The sequence below is a fragment of the Rattus norvegicus genome, chromosome 1, assembly GCF_036323735.1.
Source record: "Rattus norvegicus strain BN/NHsdMcwi chromosome 1, GRCr8, whole genome shotgun sequence".
Lineage (NCBI taxonomy): Eukaryota > Metazoa > Chordata > Mammalia > Rodentia > Muridae > Rattus > Rattus norvegicus.
In genome coordinates this window covers 78679100-78691111 of record NC_086019.1, presented here as the reverse complement: position 1 = coordinate 78691111, position 12012 = coordinate 78679100, and the positions used below count along the sequence as shown (strand labels likewise).

The 12012-nt window shown below is 42.1% G+C and overlaps 1 protein-coding gene and 1 pseudogene across 1 annotated transcript in view; both read left to right on the top strand.

Annotated features, from left to right (window-relative positions):
* Fcar (Fc alpha receptor) overlaps window positions 1–12012 on the top strand; it is a 34105-nt gene that overhangs the window by 12112 nt on the left and 9981 nt on the right. The window contains exon 3 of the mRNA NM_201992.1: window positions 32–313. Within this exon, the coding sequence (NP_973721.1) occupies window positions 32–313 (282 nt within the window). The remainder of the gene's footprint in view (window positions 1–31; window positions 314–12012) is intronic.
* LOC134485277 (thioredoxin domain-containing protein 11-like) lies at window positions 560–7273 on the top strand (annotated as a pseudogene).

The following is a 12012-nucleotide window of genomic DNA, read 5'->3' as shown; positions in this document are numbered from 1 at the left end:
CCATCTGAGTCCATGCTTTGTTTCATTACAGATTTTCCCATTCCCATCATATCCACTGCAACAAATCCTATGGTTTCCTGGAATGAGTCTGTGAGGATCCTGTGCAGGGGAACACCGGAAGCCTTCCTGTATCAGTTGTCCCTGATGAAAAACTCCACACAAACAGTTATAGAGAAGAAACTAGGATTTCAAAAAGAGGCTGAATTCATTATCAACCACATGAATTCAACACTGGCAGGATGTTATCAGTGTCAGTATAGGAAGAAGAACCACTGGTCAGAGCAGAGTAAACCCCTGAAGCTAGTGGTGACAGGTAAGAAGTTATCTTGTGAGCCTACCTTCTCCTAGTTATTTTGCCTTAATTGTAGCAGGCCTTGGTTTTGTGGTTGTTGTTGTTGTTGTTGTTGTTGTTGTTGTTGTTGTTGTTGTATGTTAATTGCATTTGTTAGTAGATAATTTCATAGTGTACACAATTCATACTGATCACTCTCATCCCCACTTCTATTCATTTTGTTTCATAAACTGCTGAGATTGACTACAGCCATACCTATTAGTAAGCATGTGGTGGTATCTTCTGGAGCCTGATGGGATCAGCAGTAGGTACACAACTCAAGACAATGATTCCCTACTTCCTACAGCCTAAAATTAGCCAATGGTTTCACTATAACGTGTGAAACACTAGATTACTTCCTCATCCCCCAACTCCCCAACTCCCCTACGTCCTTGACATATTGTTGACAGGGAGGCTCTCATGTGGGCCCAGTGTGGACAATTATAGTTGTTGTATGTTAATCATGGTGATGGTTCTAGAGAATAATATTTAGTAGCCCTCACCCTTTCTTCTGACTCATATAATTCCATCCACCTTTTGGCAGTGTTCCTTAAGTCTTAGACAGGAGTGGTATAAATGTCTTCATGTCTTGGCCCACAACCATCATTATTCTCTGCATCCTGGGCAGCGATGAGTCTGTATTCAATGATGTTCACATGTCAGGAGCCATAACAGGACAAGCTAATAACTAGCAGGTGATCATCCTGAGATGCCTGACTCAGACTATTATATAATCTGCAACCAGTTCGCCCTTATTAAGCAAGACTATAAGGGATTCGTTTTAGGAAAGAGTCCTGCTATTAAAATGCTTTTCCTGTTATTATTAAACACATATAACAATCATTAAGTAATAGCACACCCCTTTGGAGCAGATCTACAAAGATGCACTGTCTCGTAGTGATGCTATATAGACAAATAGATGAATTCTTGTCTTAATATGATTCTATAAGAATTCCTAAAATTAAAAGTGATTATCAAGCTCTTCTATAGTGGGACTGCTATCAAGTCTTTTTCTGATAGCCAAAACTGCAGCGAAAACTCTGCCAGTCTCCCAAGTGTCACCAGTTAATTGCTCTTAAATTGTAACCAAACTTTCTCCTACTCAGAGCACATTCCAAGAGGTTGTAAAACAATTAACCAAAGTTCATAAAAAGGGAACTAACGATTTATTACAGGTGCTAGAGCAGAGGATAAAATATTGACTGTGTTTATCTATACAAAACTTCACTAATAACTTAGTTATGGTTTTAAACCTTCAGTGAACCTGTAGAGCTGAGACAGGTGATGGATATTTAGCCAGATAATTACCCCTAATGGATATGCATGTAAACATTCTCTGCTGTAAACTTCTATCTCAATTTATGACTTGATTTTTTTGGTATGAACTTGCGATGAACTTTGTAACATGTGATAGTGTATTCTGAATGATGTTTAAATACTGAGGACAAAAGAGAAAAGTGAGAACCGAGCTGACGAGAGCTGAGCAGAACTGAGCTAAGAAGATTTGAGCTGAGAAAAACCGAGCTGAGAGAGGAACTAAGCTGAGGAGAAGTTTACAGAGAGAACATTGCTAGACAGAACATTTTTTAGACAGAACTGAACTCAAGAAGGACTTAGAATAGGCATAGCACTGGGAGAAAAGGCATTGAGAGTAAGGGCATTATTGGGACATCCTAGCAGGAAGAGAGAGCAATATTAGATGGAGAATTCAGAGTAGAATAACTTAAAGACTAAAGGTAACATAAAACACTACGAGAACAATGTGCAGAATGCAGAAGGAAAGAGAAAAAAAGAAGCTGCAGAGAACGGAAGGAGCAGACAGGCTCTTCCTTACCATGGGATAGAACAGGCCCTTTCTTAATAACAAGGCAGAGGCTTAATCTTATTAAAAGGAACAAGCTTTTTTTTTCTTACAAACTTGGGTTTAATTCATTTAGCATTAAAAGGGTAGAAGCTTTTTCTTTTTCTATGCAATAAAGATTGGAGCTCATTTTTCATCTACAATGAGTGAGTTCTTTCTGCACGGGTGCTTGGTATTTTGCTCCATATGCATATGTAAGTATGGATGTGTGTGTAAGTATGTAATTGTGAGAATGTATGCATGTGTATGTGTAAGAATGTAATTGTGAAAATGCATGCAAGCTGAACCCAGCTTCTTTAATGGAAATGTATAAATGCACATTCACAAATCTGTGTATGAACTTATATAAGTTTATGCATATTCGCCTATGTAAAAGTTTTTCCGGGGTTCCCGGGCCCAAGGTGGTGGCAGCGGCGGTATAAAGCGGGCCACCAGGAGCATGTAATATCAGAATGCGGAGGCTTTGGCGGCGGCGGCAGAAACAACAGCGAGGACGCTGAGGACAAGGGTGGCGGCCCCCAGCTCCCTCAGCCCTGCCCGGGCGGCGGCGTCCTCAGAGGGCAGGATCCGCCGCGAATTGCACGGCGCCTTGCTTATGGCGTGCCAGCGGCCGGAGCTACTGTGCAGTTCCCTGGCTCTCGGCTGTGCCCTGCTCTTCGCCCTCAAGTTCACCTGCAGTCGAGCCAAAGACGTGGTAATACCAGCAAAGCCGCCTGTCAACCTTTTCTCCTCGAGGTCTCCAGTCCTTGACCTCTTCCAGGGGCAGATGGACTACGCTGACCATGTCCGCCAGGATTCTGAGGTGGTGGTGCTGTTCTTCTATGCCCCATGGTGCGGCCAGTCCATTGCTGCCAGGGCAGAAATTGAGCAGGCAGCCAGCCGGCTTTCAGATCAGGTATTGTTCGTGGCAGTAAACTGTTGGTGGAACCAGGGGGAATGCAGAAAACAGAAGCATTTCTTCTACTTCCCTGTGATACATCTGTATCATCGGAGTCTTGGACCAATTGAATACAAAGGCCCCATGAGTGCTGTTTAACATTGAGAAGTTTGTTCGCCAGGTGATGAAACCTCTTCTCTATATCCCATCTCAATCAGAATTGCTAGATTTTCTCTCCAACTATGAGCCTGAAGTACTCGGCTACTTCGAATTCAGTGGTTCTCCCCAGTCTCCTGGATACTTGACCTTCTTCACCTCAGCACTGCACTCTTTAAAGAAAGATTACCTAGGAACAGTACGATTTGGAACAGAACAAATAAACATCTTGCGAAACTGGTATCCTTAGCACACTCTGGAAGTGTGTATTTACATAGACATTTCAACACATCATTTGTCTTCCCCAGGGAAGTCATGAACTTCACAGCTGAGAACATCTATAAGTGGGCCTCAGAAAACCAGGAGACCCTCTTCCGATGGCTACAACCCCATGGAGGCAAGAGTCTGCTGTTGAACAATGAGCTGAAGAAAGGACCAGCACTCTTCCTGCTCACACCTTTTGATCCCTTAGCCGAGAGGCATCCTCTCCTAGATGAGATCACCGAAGTGGCCTTGGAGTACAGTAACTGTCGTGGGGACCAGGTGGTGGAGCGCCTCCTTCAGCACCTGCAGCGGGGAGAAGCACCCGTGTTCCAGTCCCTGGCACCAGAGCTGCAAGCCCCTCTGCCTGATACTGAGCTGATGGCAGCGTCCCCCTGCTGTAACACAGTGGTGCTGCCACAGGGGCCAGCCCTCTCCAGGACCCACAATGTCTGTGAGCTGTGTGTCAACCAGTCAGTGGGTACCAGGCCTAGCTCAGTGAGTGTGCCACAGTGCAGCTTCTTCGAGATGGCAGCCGCTCTGGATTCTTTCTACCTCAAGGAGCAGACTTTTTATCGTGTGGTGTCAGGCAGCATAGAATGCAGCAATTATTTAACCTCCTATAGTCCTTTCAGCTTCTACACTGCATGTTGCAGGACTATATCCCGGGGCACGACAAGTTTCTCTGGCTCTGCACAGGACGTCTTCACAGCCCCAGCCATCGAATTCTCTGCCTTAGAGAAAGAGCTGCTGCCCGAGCTCCATTCCTCACATTGAGGAGAATAGGTACCACTTTCCTGAAGTGGGCCTCTCTAGCACAGCCTTCACAGGCCTGAGCTGCAGAACCAACAAGACTCTGAACATCTACCTTTTGGATTCCAATTTATTTTGGTTATATGCAGAGAGACTGGATGCCCCCAAGCTCTGCTCCCGTGAAGGAGTTTGCCACAATTGTCGATGTGAAAGAAGAATCTCACTATATCCTGGATCCCAAACAAGCCCTCATGAAGTTCACTCTGGGTACTGTAGGTGGTTTGCTCCCTCCACATAGAAAGCGTTTGTTAGCTTAAGAGCTGTAATTTGCATTGATGGTCTTATTCCTGATCATGGGGATGACACCAGCTTCATAGCTCATTTTCAGTCTTTAGACAACTGATCAAAAATTGTCTTTATCTGTTGGTTGGCCAATTTGAAAAGAAACTAGTGGGCTGTAGAGATGGCTCAGTGGTTAAGAGCACTGACTGCTCTTCCAGGGGTTCTGAGTTCAAATCCCAGCAACCCCATGGAGGCTCACAACCATCTGTAATGAGAGATCTGATGCCCTCTTCTGGTGCGTCCGAAGACACCTACCGTGTGCTGATACACATGAAAAGAAACTAGTTTGTCCAGGAAATAAAGCAGAAGCTTCTGTCTGTCAGATTTTGGTTCAGTTTGTCAGCTAACCTGTAGGGGCTAAGAGTCTAAGACTGGCAACTTCTGTCACATTTCTAAAGCTGAGCAAATATTAATCACAAGGAACCTGGCTCCCATTCCAGACAAGTGGTGAGAGCATTTCTAGTGGGATGTGTAGGGGCTGACAAACAGGGCCAGTAATAGCACACAGTTGAACCTGCATTGTCTTGCTCACTCTTGTTCCACAGGGTTGAATGTATGAGTCTCAGGGCCACCAGGCCCCACTTGTTGTGCTGGACTTTTATAGCATGTTGAAGAAGCCTGTCTCAACCCCCAGTGCTACATGGCCATGCACGAGTTTTGAGAGCAGGTTGCAGTAGCAAGCACGTGAGGTGACCTAAGCCTTTGCACTGTGGGAAAGCAGCCCAGAGCTGACTCCCAGGGCTTGGCAGCAGCAAACGGACTTATGCTGTTCCCGGACTTTGCTGAAGTTCCTGACATGCAGCACAAGAAACTAAATTCAAAAGCCTCATTAGTTCAGCATCACTGGAGAAGCAGGAAGAGCCAATGCTTGCCAAGTGGAGGAGGGAGGAGTGCAATAGTGAGAGGACCTTGAGTTCTAAGTTTAGAGACTGAAGGCAGTGCGAACACAGCTCCTTAAGTACTAGTCCTTTCGTCTGTTCTTGTGGAGCATTCCCATTAGCCACCTTTATAAAGGACTCACAAAATGTTGGTTATTCTGTGTCACATTACATATTATAATCACAAGAGCTCTTTGATGCTCAACACAAACCTGCCAGGTACCTTATGGAGTACAGTCAGTCACTCCCAATTTATGATATGTTGGGATATTTGGCTTTCTTAAAGTGAAACAAATGTGTATTTTATTTTGATGTTTATTTTTTATGTGCATGAATGTTTTGCTGCATGTATGTCTGTATACCACATGTGTGCTGTATCTGCAGAAGCCGTAAGAGGATGTCAGATCCCCTGAGTCTGAAGCTACAGGAGGCTCTGAGCCACTATGTGGATGCTGGGAATCAAACCTGGGTCCTCTGGAAAAGCAGTCAGTGCTCTTAAGCCATTTCTCCATCTCCCCAAGCATGTGGTTTAAGTTTTTATGTTATTTTTCTACGTATATGATATTTTGCCTGTATGTATGTATGGTACCCAGAGAAGCCAGAAGAGGTATTGAATCTCCTGGAACAAGCAATTGTGAGCTACCTTGTAGATGCTGAAAACTGAACCCAGGTCCTCTGAAAGAGCAGCTATCTCACCACAGCTCCCAGCTATGTTTTTTTGTTGTTGTTGTTGTTGTTGTTATCTAGTTTTTGCCCTCCTTTGAAACAGGGTTTGTCTACATAGCTTTGGCTTTCCTAGAACTCACAGTGTAGACCAAGCTGGCCTCAGACTCAGAGATCCTCCTGCCTCTGCCTCCCAAGCACTAGAATTAAATGTGTGCGCGTGTGTGCCACCACACCCAAATAAACATGTAAGTTCTAAAGCAAGCAGTGATTGGGTTCTCTGGATTCTGTGAGTAATACTCAGCTCAGAGAAGCTCATAACACTACTTTGAATTTCCAGGTTTTCTGAAAGAAACCCTCTTCAGGTTTCATTTCATCTTTTGTATCAACTCTGGCTCAGCTATTTTCTCTGTTCTGTATTTTGTAGCAGATTTGGGAGTGGTTCAGAATTTAGGCTTCATTCATATTGGGAAGTCATGGACTCAAAGTCCAAAATTATAGCCCACAAAGTTTTACTGAGCTATGACAAAGACGTGTCTTTAGTGTTCATGGCACTCTCCCTACCTCCTGCTTCTACAGAGCGAGTCATTGTCTGTCAAGACCTCCATTGGAGGGAGTTGGAAGAGAGAAGGAAGTTTATAGACTAGTGCTGCCTCCCTGAGGCAGAGGGCTCTGAGATGTGGCATTGGTGGCAAGGGTGAGACTGTTGGCGTAAGTTAGGACTTTTATTACTTACAGGTTTATTTATCTATTTCCCGCCATGTATAATTGTTTGCTTTTGTTAGCTTTTTTAAAAAGGAAACTTGAAGAACTTTAATAAAGAAAACAAAAAAAAAGTTTTTCCTTCTGCAAGCCCTATTCACTTCTCTTGATTCAATAGAAGTTTATTGCTCCAAATTTCCCCCTAGCCTGACAAGCAAGAGGCATAAAGGGAAGTGGCTCTAGTAATTAAACCTTTACTTTATCTCCTGCTGTTTAAGAATAAGGTGCTAAGTGCCAGAGATTGCAGTTTCTGGCCTCAGAGGAACACAGAAGGCAGGTAGGCTACAGTAGCATAACATAGTAACTTAGTCATAGATAAGTAAATCAGCTACAGTAGCATAGTAACTTAGACTTAGATAAGTACACTTATTATTTTACATCAACCCTAAATATCTCGTAAGACAAAGCCTTAGCCCTGTATCTTGTAAGACGAAGTCTTACCCTCCACTGATGCTCTTCCTCCTCTGCTGCCTCAAGAAGAACCAACAAGAAAGAAGACCCATAGAACTGAAAGGGACCGACTGGATAAACAGTTCTCTGCACCCAAATCCCATGGGAGGGAGAGCTAAACTTTCAGAGAGGCAGCCACGCCTGGGAAACCAGAAGAGACTGCACTCTGCACACATCTCTGACGCCAGAGGAAAACACCAAACACCATCTGGAACCCTGGTGCATGGAAGTTCCCGGAAAGGGCGGGGCAGATCTTCCTGGTTGCTGCCACCGTGGAGAACTCGTAGGCAGCACCCCAGGAGCAAACTTGAGCCTTGGAACCACAGGTAAGACCAACTTTTCTGCTTCAAGTGACCTGCCTGGTGAACTCAAGACACAGGCTCACAGGAACAGCTGAAGACCTGTAGATAGGAAAAACTACACACCCGAAAGCAGAACACTCTGTCCCCATAACTGGCTGAAAGAAAACAGGAAAACAGGTCTACAGCACTCCTGACACACAGGCTTATAGGACAGTCTAGCCACTGCCAGAAATAGCAGAACAAAGTAACACTAGAGATAATCTGATGGCGAGAGGCAAGCACAGGAACCCAAGCAACAGAAACCAAGACTACATGGCATCATCGGAGCCCAATTCTCCCAACAAACCAAACACAGAATACCGAAACACACCAGAAAAGCAAGATCTAGTTTCAAAATCATATTTGATCATGATGCTAGAGGACATCAAGAAAGATGTGAAGAACTCCCTTAGAGAACAAGTAGAAGCCTACAGAGAGGAATCGCAAAAATCCCTGAAAGAATTCCAGGAAATCATAAATAAACGAGCAGAAGCCCATACAGAGGAGTCACAAAAATCCCTGAAAGAATTCCAGGAAAACACAAACAGTTGAAGGAATTTAAAATGGAAATAGAAGCAATCAAGAAAGAAGACATGGAAACAACCCTGGATATAGAAAAACAAAAGAAGAGACAAGGAGCTGTAGATATGAGCTTCCCAACAGAATACAAGAGATGGAAGAGAGAATCTCAGGAGCAGAAGATTCCATAGAAATCATTGACTCAACTGTCAAAGATAATGTAAAGCTGAAAAAGCTACTGGTCCAAAATATACAGGAAATCCAGGACTCAATGAGAAGATCAAACCTAAGGATAATAGGTATAGAAGAGAGTGAAGACTCCCAGCTCAAAGGACCAGTAAATGTCTTCAACAAAATCATAGAAGAAAACTTCCCTAACCTAAAAAAACAGATACCCATAGGCATACAAGGAGCCTACAGAACTCCAAATAGATTGGACCAGAAAAGAAACACCTCCTGTCACATAATAGTTAAAACACCAAACGCACAAAATAAAGAAAGAATATTAAAAGCAGTAAGGGAAAAAGGTCAAGTAACATATAAAGGCAGACCTATCAGAATCACACCAGACTTTTCGCCAGAAACTATGAAAGCCAGAAGATCCTGGACAGATGTCATACAGACCCTAAGAGAACACAAATGCCAGCCCAGGTTACTGTATCCTGCAAAACTCTCAATTAACATAGATGGAGAAACCAAGATATTCCATGACAAAACCAAATTTACACAATATCTTTCTACAAATCCAGCACTACGAAGGATAATAAATGATAAAGCCCAACATAAGGAGGCAAGCTATACCCTAGAAGAAGCAAGAAACAAATCGTCTTGGGAACAAAATGAAGAAAAGAAAAGCAAACAAACATAACCTCATATCCAAATATGAATATAACAGGAAGCAATAATCACTATTCCTTAATATCTCTCAACATCAATGGCCTCAACTCCCCAATAAAAAGACATAGATCAACAAACTGGATACACAACGAGGACCCTGCATTCTGCTGCCTACAGGAAACACACCTCAGAGACAAAGACAGACACTACCTCAGAGTGAAAGGCTGGAAAACAACTTTCCAAGCAAATGGTCAGAAGAAGCAAGCTGGAGTAGCCATTCTAATATCAAATAAAATCAATTTTCAACTAAAATCCATCAAAAAAGATAAGGAAGGACACTTCATATTCATCAAAGGAAAAATCCACCAAGATGAACTCTCAATCCTAAATATCTATGCCCCAAATACAAGGGCACCTGCATACGTAAAAGAAACCTTACTAAAGCTCAAAACACACATTGCACCTCACACAATAATAGTAGGAGATTTCAACACCCCACTCTCATCAATGGACAGATCATGGAAACAGAAATTAAACAAAGACGTAGACAGACTAAGAGAAGTCATGAGCCAAATGGACTTAACAGATATTTATAGAACTTTCTATCCTAAAGCAAAAGGATATACCTCCTTCTCAGCTCCTCATGGTACTTTCTCCAAAGCTGACCATATAATTGGTCAAAAAACGAGCCTCAACAGGCACAGAAAGATAGAAATAATCCCATGCATGTTATCAGACCACCACGGCCTAAAACTGGTCTTCAATAATAATAAGGGAAGAATGCCCACATATACATGGAAATTGAACAATACTCTACTCAATGATAACCTGGTCAAGAAAGAAATAAAGAAAGAAATTAAAGACTTCTTAGAATTTAATGAAAATGAAGGTACAACATACCCAAACTTATGGGACACAATTAAAGCTGTGCTAAGAGGAAAACTCATAGCGCTGAGTGCCTGCAGAAAGAAACAGGAAAGAGGATATGTCAGGAGCTTGACAGCACACCTAAAAGCTCTAGAACAAAAAGAAGCAAATACACCCAGGAGGAGTAGAAGGCAGGAAATAATCAAACTCAGAGCTGAAATAAACCAAGTAGAAACAAAAAGGACCATAGAAAGAATCAACAGAACCAATAGTTGGTTTTTTGAGAAAATCAACAAGATAGATAAACCCTTAGCCAGACTAACGAGAGGACACAGAGAGTGTGTCCAAATTAACAAAATCAGAAATGAAAAGGGAGACATAACTACAGATTCAGAGGAAATTAAAAAAATCATCAGATCTTACTATAAAAACCTATATTCAACAAAATTTGAAAATCTGCAGGAAATGGACAATTTCCTAGACAGATACCAGGTACCAAAGTTAAATCCAGAACAGATAAACCAGTTAAACAACCCCATAACTCCTAAGGAAATAGAAGCAGTCATTAAAGGTCTCCCAACCAAAAAGAGCCCAGGTCCAGATGGGTTTAGTGCAGAATTCTATCAGACCTTCATAGAAGACCTCATACCAATACTATCCAAACTATTCCACAAAATTGAAACAGATGGAGCACTACCGAATTCCTTCTATGAAGCCACAATTACTCTTATACCTAAACCACACAAAGACCCTACAAAGAAGGAGAACTTCAGACCAATTTCCCTTATGAATATTGATGCAAAAATACTCAATAAAATTCTGGCAAACCGAATCCAAGAGCACATCAAAACAATCATCCACCATGATCAAGTAGGCTTCATCCCAGGCATGCAGGGACGGTTTAATATACGGAAAACCATCAACGTGATCCATTATATAAACAAACTGAAAGAACAAAACCACATGATCATTTCATTAGATGCTGAGAAAGCATTTGACAAAATTCAACACCCCTTCATGATAAAAGTCCTGGAAAGAATTGGAATTCAAGGCCCATACCTAAACATAGTAAAAGACATATACAGCAAACCAGTTGCTAATATTAAACTAAATGGAGAAGCATTCCCACTAAAATCAGGGACTAGACAAGGCTGCCCACTCTCTCCCTACTTATTCAATATAGTTCTTGAAGTTCTAGCCAGAGCAATCAGACAACAAAAGGAGGTCAAGGGGATACAGATTGGAAGAGAAGAAGTCAAAATATCACTTTTGCAGATGATACGATAGTATATTTAAGTGATCCCAAAAGTTCCACCAGAGAACTACTAAAGCTGATAAACAACTTCAGCAAAGTGGCTGGGTATAAAATTAACTCAAATAAATCAGTAGCCTTCCTCTACACAAAAGAGAAACAAACCGAGAAAGAAATTAGGGAAATGACACCCTTCATGATAGACCCAAATAATATAAAGTACCTCGGTGTGACTTTATCCAAGCAAGTAAAAGATTTATACAATAAGAACTTCAAGATTCTGAAGAAAGAAATTGAAGAAAACTTCAGAAGATGGAAAGATCTCCCATGCTCATGGATTGGCAGGATTAATATAGTAAAAATGGCCATTTTACCAAAAGCGATCTACAAATTCAATGCAATCCCCATCAAAATACCAATCCAATTCTTCAAAGAGCCAGACAGAACAATGTGCAAATTCATCTGGAATAAGAAAATACCCAGGATAGCTAAAACTATCCTCAACAATAAAAGGACTTCAGGAGGAATCACTATCCCTGAACTCAAGCAGTACTCCAGAGCAATAGTGATAAAAACTGTGTGGTATTGGTACAGAGACAGACAGATAGACAAATGGAACAGAATTGACGACCCAGAAATGAACCCACACACTTATGGGCACTTGATTTTTGACAAAGGACCCAAAACCATCCAATGGAAAAAAGATAGCATTTTCAGCAAATGGTGCTGGTTCAACTGGAGGTCAACATGTAGAAGAATGCAGATCGATCCATGCTTATCATCCTGTACAAAGCTTAGGTCCAAGTGGATCAAGGACCTCCACATCAAACCAGATACACTCAAACTAATAGAAGAAAAACTA